The sequence below is a fragment of the Fimicolochytrium jonesii genome (genome assembly GCF_025526975.1).
Source record: "Fimicolochytrium jonesii strain JEL569 chromosome Unknown EV422scaffold_7, whole genome shotgun sequence".
Classification (NCBI taxonomy): domain Eukaryota; kingdom Fungi; phylum Chytridiomycota; class Chytridiomycetes; order Spizellomycetales; family Powellomycetaceae; genus Fimicolochytrium; species Fimicolochytrium jonesii.
The window spans coordinates 335,746-350,386 of NW_026515674.1; the positions used below are offsets into that span (position 1 = coordinate 335,746).

Here is a 14,641-nt window from a genome sequence, read left to right on the forward strand (position 1 = left end):
GACTCTACACTGTTTCGTGGCACAACGTCCCGCATAAGATACTCACAAAAAGCGATGGTATCCTCCCACCAGCTCAAACACGTGTTCCGGCAGAAGGATTCCACCTTGATCAACCTGCTCAACGAGATGCGCATCGGCATCGTCTCCCCCGAATCCGAAAGGATTTTGATGGGTTTATCCCGAGAACTCGCCTTCGGCGATGGCCTCGAACCCACCTCACTCTTCGCCGTCCGCACCCAAGTGGACGACGCCAACACGGTCCGCCTGCGAAATCTCAATGGCTCCAGCCGCACGTTTGACGCAACGGACTACACGCGAAGCGACGCCGATAAGGCCCGGTTGAAGGACTTCATGGCTCCGCAAACTTTGGAACTGAAGATCGGAGCACAGGTCATGCTTATCAAGAACATTGACGACAAGCTCGTCAATGGGAGTTTGGGGAAGGTCCATGGGTTTGAGAAGGAGAGCGGAAATCCGATAGTCGACTTTACTGTTTCAGGAGGCCGAGAATCGAGGCTTATGGAGATGGCGACCGAGACATGGAGTTGTGAGATGCCAGGGCTCGGGGTCGTTGCCAGTCGAACTCAGGTATGCATTGCTACTTTTACAGCCAACCACCTTGCGGGCCGAGCCTAATATGCACGTTCATGTAGATCCCGCTCCTGCTAGCATACTCGATGTCAATTCACAAATCCCAAGGTCAAACGCTGGAACGCGTGAAAGTCGATCTCGGACGGGTATTCGAGAATGGTCAAGCCTACGTCGCGTTATCACGAGCCACTTCGTTGGAGGGATTGCAGGTATGTACAGAAAAGCCGCATCTCGCTGGGCGTTGCGTTAGTTTGCAACAAATCCCTCATCGGTCTCTCCTCTTCGCAATGCCAGGTCCTGAACTACAAGCGAGACAAAGTCCGCGTCGACCCGCGCGTTATCGAGTTCAACAAGAACCTTTCACATTACGCCGGCTAAACAGGAAGTCTTTGGTATATACCTCCTATTCCCATACCTGCACAGCATCACTAAATCGTCTCGGGCGTATCGATCGTGGATACATATCCCCTCTCCCTCCTGTGAACCTCTGGATTCATAGATTTGTTTTGGCAGCATGCCGGATTTTGCTTGAGAAGTATACCCCTGGTCTTGAAGACTTTCAGGCTTTTTTAGACTCATCCCTCGGTTTGATTTGTTAGCGTTCACAGAACGACCAGGAGAGAGGGTGGATAGGTTTCACTTGTACATAGAACGCTTACATATACTGCACATTTTCATTACAGTCGGCTGTGTGCTGGGCTGTGTGCTTCAGAGAGGATCGTACGAAGATGTATCGAATATCAACTGCCTTTCTTGACCATGAGAGCTAGATGCTGCCGCCCGGTCATAAGCATCAAAGCCGTGGCGTGCACCCGTTGACAGGATTGCACCGGCGGATGGCCGACGGGATGCCGCGGTCAAGGACGTCAGCCTGGACGTCAGCCAGGGATGCGGATTTACTGGCTGGGTTTCAAGAAGGACACTTCAAAGCCCAAGTCTGTCGACCCTCGCACATCGAAGCAGACGGTCCAACATATACCTCCTCTCACTGACGATCTCGACCTCGAAACGGTTCGGAAAGAATGCCAAGACCTTCTCAGCGATGAACTCCAACCAGGCTGACCCGATACAACTGCATGGACGATGGGAGCTCAGCCATGTCATGCCTTTTGAAAGTGGCAAGCAGCCCTAGTTGAAGAAGTTTTCGTGCAAGCACGAGAGACTGGCAAGCAGAAGAGCGTCGCGGATCGACGGATGGCAGGGGTGAGGATCCACCAAGGAACTGTAGACCTTGATTCACATCGAGGGCCTTTACTTAGACGCTGTTCGTCGTCTCATCTGCTTGGTTGAACGTCATTTCTTGATGTGTGTTCTTGTTCCAAGGCTCCTCGCTGCTCCATATTGTAAAGTTGTGACTTTGTGTTGAATATCACCGTAACGCAAAAACATCCGATATGCATTACGGCAGCCGTTCAAACCTGCCATTCTTTGAGACTTTCTCCTGGCCGACGAAGGCATCGATTTCTGGCGTATGGACAACGCGTTCGCGGGGGGCCGCTCGGCAGGGTTCCCAGATCAGTTCCCAGACATGCAGAAATTCAGGATTACGTCTCCCATCAAATATCGGGGCGATTTTCTTGTGTTCACAAATTTTCCTTTTTTCTCTACATCAAAATCAGAAAAAGCCCCGCTTGGCGTGCGCATCAGCATTGGCAAACGGCGACTAGCCCCCGTACGTTCGCATGGCACTGGACAAAAAAAAGGACCACCGCACATCGGCAGAAGCGGATGGAATCGGCGAAAGCTAGAGCTCATTTATCCGCGAGGCAGCCATGGCAACATTGATGCCGCCCGCAGCCGCATACTGCATGCATAGACTGCATATACAGTAGTGCACTGCGACTTCCCCTGGGCCCACAAATGACACTGAGCCGCTCACGTCGACAAGTTGAACGACAGCAATAATCCTTCAAATAGACTGTTTTCTTGATGAGGGTTGACAACCATTCGTGCACCCACGTTGTCCATGATGTGTGTCCGTTCGAAGTTATTCCATCGTGTATACAAACATGGTAGCTGCGGCTGCTCTGCTCTGCAAATGGCGGTTGCGTACAATAGTCCATGCACACTGTGGCAAGCAGCACAAGCTTGAAATTGAAATTAAACTGAAATGAGGTGCGCAGGCGGGTTCATTTCCGCCCGGCACCACGGCAATGTTCTCGGTGGTTGGTCCGCCCGCTTCATGTTTCCGCTCCCAGGGTTACTTCTGATGAGGGATGATGAACGTTTCGTCTCGTCTCATTATCGCCCAGACTCGTCGGAACATGTCGCAATTGATGAAGTCAGTGGCCAGGAAGACAGCCCTGGAACCAACTGGAAATTTGCCGTTAGGCGGCACAAGCTGATGAGGCCTAGGTGGCAGCGGTTGGCCTTCTTCGTCCGCTGGGCGGCCAAGCTTTTTGCATTCGGGATGAGACGGGCCGAAACGGCGAAAAAAAAACTGTACAGTACACTCCCGAGTCCCCACTTACCCCACCTCCGCGCCATCAAATCTCACGAGCTGAAAGATGGCAGCGTGAGCTTAAAATGAAAAAATCCGACGGACCACAACTAATTCAGCGCTGTGCTGGTTCTGGGTGGTACAAACGACAACTTTTGATGATGTTTGTGAGATAATCTGGTCGTCAGGTCACCGAAATCGGAATCGGAGCGGGAATCCGGCCGATGGGCGGCTCGTTCACGCTTGCTGCCTGGGTAGGGTCCATCTGATTCTGGTCCGTGGTGCGGACATCAACCGCTGTTGACAAGCTGTCCAAATTTCCTTTTTTTTGTTCTCTTGGGGACACACATGCGTGTCAGCCTCGTCCGTAGGTAGTAGCCGGACAGCCAAAATTGCTGTTCAACAACATTTGCACGCGTCTCTGCTGACGAGGGCAGCTGCGAAAGAAAAACGGGCAAGTAACTTACGTGAGGCTGGTCCTGTAGGTAGTCTGCGTGTGCATGGTCTAGATCTTGGAGCGAGCGGACAGGAGGAAAGAAGCCAAAAGAAAAACGAAAGGCGACCCCACAACGCCTTCATTTGGAAAATAGTTCAGCCAGATGTAGCCATCGTCAAAGCCTCATTTCGGAGCTGAGAGCGAGCTGATAGGAAGTTATTACGAGTCTGTGTTCGCTTTTTCTTTTTTGATTTTTTCCCTCTCACTGATGGCCGGTCTGTACATGTCTGCATGGACAGGGTGAAGCAGCGGCCGCTCAGGACGGTTGTCCGGCACCTTCATCGGCTATAAAAGAGGCAGGACTGCTCGCTTCTTCCCCATCATCATCACCAACCAAAGCAGCATCACAAAAGCAATCCACTTCAACTCCCTTCTCTCGCTCTCACAAGCCCTCTCTTCTCTTCAACAATGCGCTTCTCCACCTTTATCCTCGCCACCTTGGCCGTGTGCGCTACTTTCGTCGCCGCCGCTCCCGTCGCCCCTGGCGCCGCCGCCCTCGCCGCGGAATCCATCTGCGACAGATGTTGCGCTGTGAACTTCGCGACTGACGAATGCAAGGGCATCCGTTGTCTGATGTGTCCTAAGAAGACCGCCGCTGTTCCCGAGCCCACCGCTGTCACTCCTCCCGCTGCCGAGCCCATCTGCGAGAGGTGCTGTGCCGTCAACTTCGCTACCGAGGAATGCAAGAGCGTCCGCTGCCTCAGGTGCCCCAAGCCCACCGCCGCTGTTCCCAAGCCCACCGCCGTCGTCCCTACTGCCGCTGCCGAGCCCATCTGCGAGAGGTGCTGTGCCGTCAACTTCGCTACCGAGGAATGCAAGGGTATCCGCTGCTTGATGTGCCCCAAGAAACCCGCCGCTGCTCCCACCGCCACCCCAGCTCCCGTTCTCGAGGCTCGCGCTGAAAAGGCCAAGGCCAACTGCGACGTCTGCTGTGCTGCCAACTTTGCCCTTCCTGAGTGCAAGAACCTCCAATGCCTCTGGTGCCCCAAGAAGACCGCGGCTGCTACCACCGCCACCCCAGCTCCCGTTCTCGAGGCTCGCGCTGAAAAGGCCAAGGCCAACTGCGACGTCTGCTGTGCTGCCAACTTTGCCCTTCCTGAGTGCAAGAACCTCCAATGCCTCTGGTGCCCCAAGAAGACCGCGGCTGTCCCGACTCCTGTTTCCACCCCCGTCGCCGAAATCCCTGCAACCGCAAACTGTGAGGTGTGCTGTGCCGCGAACTTTGCCCTCCCCGAATGCAAGAACCTGAAGTGCCTCTGGTGCCCCAAGCTTGCAAAGCCCGTCGTCACACCCCCTGCCGAGGTCGAGGCCGACTGCGACACGTGCTGTGCAGCCAACTTTGCCCTCCCCCAGTGCAAGGGCCTGCGGTGCCTCTGGTGCCCGAAGAAGAAAACCGCCGCCCCAGCCCCTACCGCTCTCTGAGCGAAAAGGCCGAAGCGACACCGCGCGTCGGGTGATCCGAGCAGAGCGAACGACGAAGGATCTCTTTCTCGCGATACACCATTGCATATTTCCAGCCCTATACCCTTCCATCATATCACATCAGTCACATTTTGGACCTGCATTCATACAGTTTAGAGCATCACATCATTCATCATAGCATCATTCATCATACCTAGCATTATAGACCCACTGCATTCATACCCCTGCATTTCACATTCACGTTCATTCACATTCATTCACATCTGCATCTTGTATTCGTCTATCACACCTCGCCGTGCGCCTAGTACGATTCATACAATAAATCATCTCAAAAACAACTCTGGTTCGTCCATCTTTTCTGCCCCGCACCGCCGGGGGCGGCTTGTTGGACTGGGATTCGCTTGTCGGTAAAAAAAAACACGCAGCATTCAAGTCCGAGCAGTTGTTGTAGTGCATTTCCAAAAATTTGACGGAATATCACTCGCCCAGACTATGACTACCCTAGGTTTACCCGCACAACTTGTCCTGTCCAGCCCAAAACTTGTGGAAGAGTTCCTCGAAAAGCGGATGCGAATCAGGATTGGTGCTTACCGACCGCCCGCGTCCCCAGGGTTTGCCATCTGATCCAGGAAGGAATCGTTACTTCGCCTTCCGTGAAAGTATTCAGAACGAAAGCAAAAGACTTACATCCTCCCCCCGGAGACTCGCTGAAGTGAACATACTTGGGGCTCTTTGCTGCTTGATCGACGGTAATCAGCGGGTTGGCCGCTGACGGGCCTGTTTTTGGAGCCTTGAAATCGCCATTTAACGTGGCGATCGTTCCTGGTAATAGCCCGATCATGTCGCCAAACGCGCGATTTGCAACGTCCATATCGAAAAGGGTTTCGCCCTTTGCAGAAGCCTCGAGGAAGACCTTCTCTTGCTTCTCGTACAAGGCCGTGGAGGGCTCGATCACGTAGAGCGTAGATTGGAAAAAAGGTTGCTTGATCCAGTAGGCGCGTGCTGCATATAATGGATATGATGGGAGATCGAACAACGAATCCAAGGACGTGATTACAAGCCTATCGGGTTGTAATGTGGTTAGAGGGGTCTCGACACGGCATTGAAAAAGAAACCATCGCTACACTCACGCATCGCTGTCTAGTACTATTATACGGTCGTACTCGGTCATGTTGAAAACGATATTTCTCGTCATTGACGTCGCCCACGTCGGGTCCCCTGTACTTGTGCGGACAGTTTGCACCCTTTGTATCTTCATTCCAGATCCCAACAGCCTGTTCCGATACGACTCAGAAACTTCATCTGTGTACAACGCGGTAAAAGGGATATCCGGCCGCTTGCCGGCTTTCACAATCGAATCCGCTAACACAAGAGAGGCGCAGGCATATTGATCGTTTGTAACGTAGAAGACATAAGCAAGCCTGCGGGTTTCGGCACTCGTTTGCGCCAGCACTCGTTCGTTTCGCGGGCCGGTCTCTGGACGAGGCGCTCGACTTGCTCTGGAATGCGGTAACTCGCTGGTTCCGTAGTAAGTACTGCCTATGAGTGTTGTTATGATTCCCCCAAAGAATAATGCCGAAAGAAGAAGAAACAATCGTCGACCCGCCATTCCGATATGAATATGACTATGAGTTGCTTTGGTGTCGGCTTGGTGTCCACTTAGTGTCCGCTTAGTAGTGATGTTGCAAGACGTGTCGATGACTCCATCCCGGAATCGGTCGCTCGCCGTCATAAACAAACTTAAGATTAACCCAAAGACCAACGAGCCGTAACGTACCCTTCCTTCTGCTGTTGGCCGCCATGTCTCTCCGTCGCCTGTGAGCCGTGAACGAGGGGTGATCGCCAAGAGCGCTGCCAAGAACGCTGCTTACGTGCCCGCGGGCTTGACGCTGATGGGATAGCGTCCCGTTCGAAGCTTCTGTTTCGTCTTTCCGGACGAACGTATCAGTTTGGAACGTTACAGCACCGCGGACTTCGCAAACATGAATTGGAATGCAGCGGACTCGTGCTCTCACGTGACGTCTGAACAGTATTCTATAACTCGCTCTCTTTTCTTCGTCCCGTTGTCGGACTTCGCCCTTCTTTCTTGTTCGGCAGCGAATTATATTACAGTAGTATGTTGTCCATTGCATGGAACCCCCAACTCGGGCAGCGCCAATTAACTAGACCCCCAACAAGTGGCTGGCTGTGTGTGCGATTATTCCATGTGAAAAGGACCCATTTCTTTGCCGAGCCGGTTAAATCCCAACGACGGTCAATGCCGTTATGACCATCCGTGTTGGTCGGGTGAGGATTACATCCAGAGATCCGACTATCACTTAATTACTTTAGCTTATATGAATCTGCGTCAACTTTTGAGAGGTAATCATTCAGCTGCTTCCTACATGTCCACGCAGCATCACGAAGTCGGCACGTACCCAAGTTTGCAGACTTCGCCTACATGGATTCTCCCCACCGAGGCTTGTGATTTAGCGGAATACTCTATCCGACTTACATCCCTCGATGGGTTTGACAACCGCAAGCAATATTCAAGTCAGTAGCCGCTGGCGGAAACCGTTGTCCGCCGTCTCGCAAAAAATGCGGATACTACGTCATTTGCTTACTTCGTCTCGACGATCGACAGGGCTCAACGATCGTTTTGTTTCATGGTCGGTTGCGCTCGTTGCTTCTGGCGCGGTCCCCATCTCAGGCCAGTACAGAGTTCCAAGAGGGTCTCAAAATGGCGGGATCCGAGTTTTCTACAGAAGACGACGAAACCTTTCCAATGCTCTACTACATTGAGTTGGCATGTCTACTCGGAAGATGAGAGAGGCTGCGGTATCTCCAAAGCATTGTACTGTTTTAATCCGAGTTTGCACATATAGAGGGGACCCCAGCTTTCGAAGACCAGCGGAGATAGGTATGGCTGACGTCGGGCATTCCTCGAAGTAACGGGTTCCCTCCTCGGGTCCCCATGAGGAAGGTCCTACACGATATGCTGGCGCGAGAACAAACTTGAACATGCCAGGGAAACAATGTTGAACACGCTTACGTAACGACGCGTTTTTTTGACCGAAAACCTTCTATTCCCCCCAGGGGTATGCCTAACTTCCTGGATTTTCAAACCCCGAAGTCCCGCATGATGTAGGGTCTCCCAGAGTCGCTGTTTTTTAGACGATCTGGATCTTGTGCGTCTTGAGACTCTGAGCATTGCCCTTCTCTGATTCAGACGCCGATGTTCCTTTTGCTCGCTAGCCCAAGGCCCCAGGCCAGGCAGCCCAGCAGTCCATGGGTCACATGCAGGCATCATCGAGGGGTTCAGCAAATGATGGCTCTGGTAATCAAGCGAGATGGAAGACAAACAATCCATGTCATGAAAGTTTAGAGCGTTTTCGCATGTTTACGAGAGTTTCTCATGAGCTTTGAACGGGGTTTGAGATCAGAAACAAACTTTTTCGAGGCAAACGCTTCTCCGTACATGTCCAGTGCAGCTTATAAAGCGACCGGACAGTAGCGCAGAGCCCGCTAGCTTACCGTACCATTTCGTCTCTTGCCCATTCCGTCCCTGATACTTGCTCCGTTCGTCGTCCATCTGAACATCCTGCCGAAATTACTCGGGACAGCGCGATCGCTACCGGATTCTCGCCCACGCGTCTTTCTCTCGTAAGCCTTTTCAACAGCACACACGTCCCCTTGGACTTGTATCTCGTTCCACGCTCGTCCCCGCCTTTGATATTTCCTGGTGGTGCCTCTTGAGGTGAGCTTCAGTACTTTCATCTTCCCGAAGCTGTCTTTCCTGGAGTTCTGTGCTTCCTGCCGAAATATGTTACGCCGTGCTGATCTTACGTTTCCGACCTCGCCCTACCCCGCAATAAATAGAGCCCGTCAAGAAATCGTGTTTTACCCTCATCTCGCGTACCCAGCCACGATGGACTCACCATACGGAGCACCAGGCGGCCTTCTCGGAACTGACGACGGTGACGAGCACCAATTTGGCGAGCATCTCTCTTCGCTAGCCGACGCGACCTCTCCGGCAGCTGAACCCCATCACGTGCACGACCAGTTCCATCACTCGATGTATCCTAGTTCGCATATCGGCATGTACGGCATGTACCAAGATTCCTTCTACGGCAACAGCCACATGGACGCTGGAGCGCTCTGCCATCCACCATTGATGCACGCACCCTACGATCACGGTGCTGATATGGGGGCCGCCGTGAGGCTAAGTCCGATATCGATGGACTCCCGCTCGCCTACGCTTAGTCGGGGTTCGTCAACGCGTCACAGTCCGCTCATGCTCGGCAGCAGAAGTCGCCTAGCAAGTCATCAGCTTCATCCGCTCCAGCCAGAGCACCCTCTTCACCATATCTCACACAACGCTCTCCACTTCGCTGACGATGACAGGATCTACCAGCACGCAGCAGCCGAGGCTCGACGCATCCATCATCAGCAACTCGAACACGTCGAGCAAAGGCACCCCGCGTCGTCTCAAAGGCACCCACAAATATCCGCTTCCGATCTAAGCTACGAGACTGCAAACAACGCTCGCTTGCGCATGATGAGGGCCGCTGCTGCTGCCATCATCGAATCACCGATGGGGTTTGATTACGACGATAAGGAAGCACTGCAACGCCAACTCAACGCTGAAACACCCGAAGCACAATCAAAGAGCGCCCGAACCAAATCCTCAGGAGAATCTCGACGTGCATCCGGCTCTGACAAGACCGACCCTTCCTCGCCAACGGCGGCACTTGCACATCCCGACAACAACAAGGCAGACATGATGACGACCCCAGCAGAACGCAAGACATCCGCTCGGCGCGCCGAACAAAATCGTACCGCACAGCGTGCCTTCCGAGAGCGTCGTCAGCAGTATGTTAAGGAACTGGAAGCCAAAGCCGCACAATCGGATTCGCTCGAGGTCCGTCTTGCCGAAGCCGACGCGCGTCTCGCGGAAGTTCAGTGCCTAGCGGAACGTCTCGTCGTCGATCGCGAGGCGTGGGTGAGCGAACGCGAACTCTGGTGGCGAGAGAGGGACGAGGCGGTATCGTTGGCCAACTCTCTCGTTCAAGAACTCGACACTTTGAGCAAGGAGAACGTCAAATTCCGGGAAGTTCTCGACGGTCTGAGCGACCCTGCTATTGCTGCAAAGATCGCTGCCAGCCTCGACACACCTAGTGAAGGCTCCCGAAAGCGATCAGCCCTTAGCTTTGAAGATATGATTGCAAACAACGAAACACCGAGCAAGCGCCAAAAGGTCGCGGAAACCGCCGAAATCAACTCCGAAGAAGCCGCAGAAGTACAAGATGTACCGTCCACTCCAGGGCTTCCGGAAGAAGACTCAGTGGTCACCGACGAAGCACCTGCGCCGCTGATGGTATAACCTATGTGAAAGACATCTCAGCACTATACCATATCCCCTCGCGTTATATTTTTTGGACAACCCTTGCGAAAACAACTCGACAAGTTCCTAACGTATTCTCGATTGGGCTCGAACGCACGCTATGATTGCTACTCGGACCTCATCAAAACCTAGAACTCATACGAATCGACCGTGCGCAGCTATCCGATATAGACGGTGACACCACGGATCGCAACGGCTTATACATAGACAGACACCTTACCACCGGGGGGCTTGCGCGCAAACTTGTCTCGCAACACCCCATCGCATATAACTTATTGGGCGCGGGAGAAGGATTCATGGCAGAGAAACTCGACGCTAGGCATGCGAGTTGTTTTTGGAGACGGATGTACATCGTCGTTTTTGCGAGCGAACGAGTTTTTGGCCTTCCCGATGTATAGACAGGGGAGTTGTGGTGAACCCATGGAGAAGTTGTCGTGATGTACTGTACATTGTACGTGGTCATATTATAAAAAAACTTGATGCGCCATTTGAGCTACCTATTGGACATGTACTGTGGACACTGTGTGCTCTTGGGGTATGCCTGAAGGAGCCCGGTCTTCTCCAGGGTCTTCTCGGCCTTCCGGCGACGCGTTGACGCACCGAGCTGAGCTGTCCGACAACGCAAAAATGGTCTTCCGCAAGACTGTCCTCCACTCGAGATCAACGCACATGACGTTTGTTTTCATCCCGGCATTCGAATATCCCTGCACATACAATACATATACATAGTACATACATACATACTCTCAGACGGCGCTACTGGTGCCGGGCGAAAAGTCTCCACTCAGTCACATCTGCGAAAGCTGCCCGGAGTACCCTTTTGGTCCCCCTTGACTGACCTTACTCATTCGACAGCTTCCGACTCGCCGAGCCTGTAGTCATTACACACCCGCCGACGCTGAGCCCGGCGGCGTTGATAGACAAACCACCATTGAGAGAGAGACCGGAACGGAAGCTTTCGCAAAGGTCTTTGGGCGGCCGCAAACATCGTTTTTGTGAGAAGCGACCTTTTCCCACGGAAGAGACGAAATCGAAATGGCACACTTCGGAGACGGCGAGCCATATTTCGGCGGTGGTATTGGTGCTGCCGGCACCAGCTCTTTGACGGACCTCATCTCGTCACTGTGGGGAAGCAGCGAACCCGACCCCACGACGACGCAGTTGCCTTATCAGGCCCCTGCCGGTCTGTTATCCATCCTGCAGAATTTCAAACAACCAATCGCGCCGCCAGTTACCATCGATACCAAGAGGCCTGACCCTGCGGCCAACGTCGATCGGATCGAGTATTACACGCCCGCAACTCCCGTACGTACCATACGTACCAATATACCAGACCCCGTGAAACAAACCGATGGGGTACGGCATGAAACGGAGCACAATATCCCGGCCACGCTGCCACGTAAGAATGTACGGCCGGCCACTGGTGGATCAACAGCAAACAGTGGCCAACGCGAACCTCCTCCGCCGTCCTTCAAGGAAGTCACAACCGGGATGAGGTTCAGAAAGCTGAAGCCGTCAGAAGAATCGAATCAAAGGGAATTCGACATATCAAAAATGAAGGCCGATCCACCGACGACGGATTTGGAGAGATCGAACATTAACGGCGATGTAGCAAGAGAGGATTTGGGCAGATCTAGCAGTAATGGCGATTCAACAAAATTAAACCGCCGTTCCTTTCCACCGTCGAAAGATCGTAGTGCACCGCCATACCATTCCAGCGCAACGGCTGGGAAAAGGAGGTCGTTTGAGACAGATCGCGGAATGAGGCCGCGGTCCCAACGGGCGCGCCATCATAGCGATGCAGAGCGCGGAAAGAGTACAAATGCGGGCCGCGGAAGAAGTCCGCCTGATTCATATCGTCAGGATCGCCGCTCACCTCCTGCACGCGCAAATCATACCCATGCGGCGGCCGGACAGAGTTCATCTGGGCATCGTCGCGATTCGGCTGAACGGTCCGAAACTGTACCATCCAATCACACGAACTCGGAGAGCAGAAGGAATCCTAGGGGTGCGCATCCCGAACGGCAACACCTCATTCCGTCTAGTCCGCCGCTTCGACCCGGCAAGCGAGAATATCGCAACAAATCGTCCGACGCGCTTGCCGAAATGTCTTCAGCTAGTGGAATTGGTCTACGCAAAGATGTTCGAAGAGGATTGGATGCGCGAGACGCAGCGCCGCGTGGAAGCGATCGAAGCGTCCTCCCACCTCCGCGCCGTCGTCAAAGCCGGAGCCCAGACCGTCGCCCGTCTTCCGGTCAGACGACGGGTATATTCGTCGTTGAGCGCGGCGGACGGGTTGTAAGACCCCGGCCATATCAACAACGGCCGCACCGATATGATGGACGGTTGAAGAATCGAGGACGGGATGCTTCGGGTGGTTCTGTTGCAGCCAGTACAAAGGATGCGCCACCTCAGGAGATTACTTGGCGCTTTTTGAATGACGAATCACCTACTGCTGGGCGTTCGGTCACATCAAGCACACAGGATCAGTCGCATCAAGATAGCTCTCACCGGCCCATGAACAACAAATCATATCCCCCGGGCCACTCCGCCACCGCTAGCTCAGACGATGTTTCACCTCTAGATACCCCTGACCGCTCCGGGAACAGTGAACAGCGGACTTCTGGTCATTCAGTGGCCTCCAGTGCAAAGGATCGGGCACTGCAGGAGGCCTCCCGATGCATCGCCAACAATGCATCGCATAACTGTGGCCATTCCACTGAACCTATGGAAGAGGTCAATTCACATCATCAAGATATGCATAGTCAGCTCTGGAAGAATGAACACCATGCTTCTGGTCATTTTGTCACCGCCAAGACAAAAGATCCCCCATCTCAGGAATTTCCCAGGCGCTCTGTGAATGATGAATCACATGCCTCTGGTCGCTCAGCTGCAACAAGCACGCCAAATCAGTCACGTCAAGATAGCTCTGACCTGATCGTCAACAATGATCCCTGTGCTTTGGGAAGTTTGGGTCATTCTGCGATAGCTAGCACTGCAAAGGATCATTCAGATCAAGATACCCCTGACCGCTCCGGGAACAGTGAACAGCGGACTTCTGGTCATTCAGTGGCCTCCAGTGCAAAAGATCGGGCACCGCAGGAGGCCTCTCGTCGCATCGCCAACAATTCATCGTGTACCTCTAGACATCTGGTCACACCTAGCGGGGAGGCTCCCTCGCCTCCGGCATCTGACCCTATTGTGAAGATTGAACCGCGGCGTACTCCCCTGCCCGCGCTCACAATAAGCGCGGAAAACTGCTCAGGTCAGGCCGACTCATTCCCCGCAGTCAAACTCGAACCGCTTACTCCTCATGATGAAGCCGCCATGGACATCCCACAAGTCGCGCCTCAATCTGTCTCCGAACTCCCTTCTCAACCTGTTTTCAACGGTACCGTCAAGGACGAGCCGCAGACTTCTGTCCATGCACAGCCCGCCGAGAATGGGCAAGATGAATCGGATGATGCCTTATACAGCATGAGTATGCATGAACGACTCAAAGTAAGGAGATCAAAGATTCATCTTACTCCATCATATCCGCTGTTCCTGACTTCCTCTTCGTCAGCTTGAAAAACGACGCGCAGCCCAAAATGCCGAAAAGTCATTCAGCCTCACAGCATCCGCTACCGTCACGAAGGAAGAGTTCCCAGCTCCCAACACTCGCAAACGCAAGAAAGCTCCCGCCGGCAAAGCCGTCAAAAAGCGCAAAGTCGAGAAACCCGCGGAGGACAACGACATCTACATCGTCGAGAGCATCATCAGCGTCCGCAGCGAAGGCGACCCCATTGTCACGGGGCAACCGTTATTGGGGAAGTCGGCGTTGCTGATGGTTCACCCGGGTGACCTCCAGAGTGATAACATCAAGAAACGATACCTCGTCCATTGGGAGGGCTACGGCGACGCCGGCCGCACATGGGAACCTGAGGAGCATCTGTCGTCGGCAAAGTTGATGCTGAAGGAGTTTTGGAAACGGCGTGTTGCGGCTAGGAAAAAGGTTGGGGCTGCGATGAGGCTTGTGTGTGCGCTTGCGAGATGGCGGGTGCGTGTACGGAAGAAGTGAGGAGACTATTCGCTGTTGGAAACACTGTCCGTGCATCGCCGCCGAAGTGCCTGGAAATAGCTTTTGAACGTCAATGGGGTCTGGGAGTTCATGGCTTTGCGGTAGTCCATAGTTGACTGCCGATAGACTAAACCGGCATTGATCAAACTTTTTGGATGTAGTCATGTTGGTGGTACATGTGAATTTGAAAACGATACATAGCAAGCAGTCATCGCTACACCAAGGCGGTAACATGCTCCTCAAAGGGAC

At 53.5% G+C, this 14,641-nt stretch overlaps 5 protein-coding genes across 5 annotated transcripts; 4 read left to right on the plus strand and 1 right to left on the minus strand.

Annotated features, from left to right (window-relative positions):
• Positions 1 to 3,807: 3,807 nt before the first annotated feature.
• On the plus strand, positions 3,808 to 5,316 carry EV422DRAFT_399899 (uncharacterized protein). The gene is made up of 2 exons (XM_053066939.1): positions 3,808 to 5,068; positions 5,114 to 5,316. Exon 1 carries the CDS (start codon positions 3,936 to 3,938, stop codon positions 4,947 to 4,949), a length of 1,014 nt encoding a protein of 337 aa, XP_052926780.1. The 5' UTR covers positions 3,808 to 3,935; the 3' UTR covers positions 4,950 to 5,068; positions 5,114 to 5,316.
• On the minus strand, positions 5,260 to 7,027 carry EV422DRAFT_399881 (nucleotide-diphospho-sugar transferase). The gene is made up of 4 exons (XM_053066938.1): positions 6,965 to 7,027; positions 6,080 to 6,876; positions 5,637 to 6,010; positions 5,260 to 5,569 (listed from the first exon to the last, which is right to left on the minus strand). Exons 2-4 carry the CDS (start codon positions 6,679 to 6,681, stop codon positions 5,457 to 5,459), a joined length of 1,089 nt encoding a protein of 362 aa, XP_052926781.1. The 5' UTR covers positions 6,682 to 6,876; positions 6,965 to 7,027; the 3' UTR covers positions 5,260 to 5,456.
• A 1,829-nt stretch (positions 7,028 to 8,856) lies between these two features.
• On the plus strand, positions 8,857 to 11,331 carry EV422DRAFT_566163 (uncharacterized protein; the record flags this gene model as incomplete). The annotated part of the gene is made up of 2 exons (XM_053072394.1): positions 8,857 to 10,305; positions 11,188 to 11,331. The coding sequence occupies 2 exons, from the start codon at positions 8,857 to 8,859 to the stop codon at positions 11,329 to 11,331; spliced, it is 1,593 nt and encodes a 530-aa protein (XP_052926782.1).
• Positions 11,332 to 11,367: 36 nt separating this feature from the next.
• On the plus strand, positions 11,368 to 12,634 carry EV422DRAFT_566164 (uncharacterized protein; the record flags this gene model as incomplete). The annotated part of the gene is made up of 2 exons (XM_053072395.1): positions 11,368 to 11,971; positions 12,129 to 12,634. The coding sequence occupies 2 exons, from the start codon at positions 11,368 to 11,370 to the stop codon at positions 12,632 to 12,634; spliced, it is 1,110 nt and encodes a 369-aa protein (XP_052926783.1).
• A 1,025-nt stretch (positions 12,635 to 13,659) lies between these two features.
• EV422DRAFT_566165 (uncharacterized protein) lies at positions 13,660 to 14,392 on the plus strand (the record flags this gene model as incomplete). Its single annotated transcript, XM_053072396.1, has 2 exons — positions 13,660 to 13,833; positions 13,898 to 14,392. The coding sequence occupies 2 exons, from the start codon at positions 13,660 to 13,662 to the stop codon at positions 14,390 to 14,392; spliced, it is 669 nt and encodes a 222-aa protein (XP_052926784.1).
• Between the last annotated feature and the right edge of the window lie 249 nt (positions 14,393 to 14,641).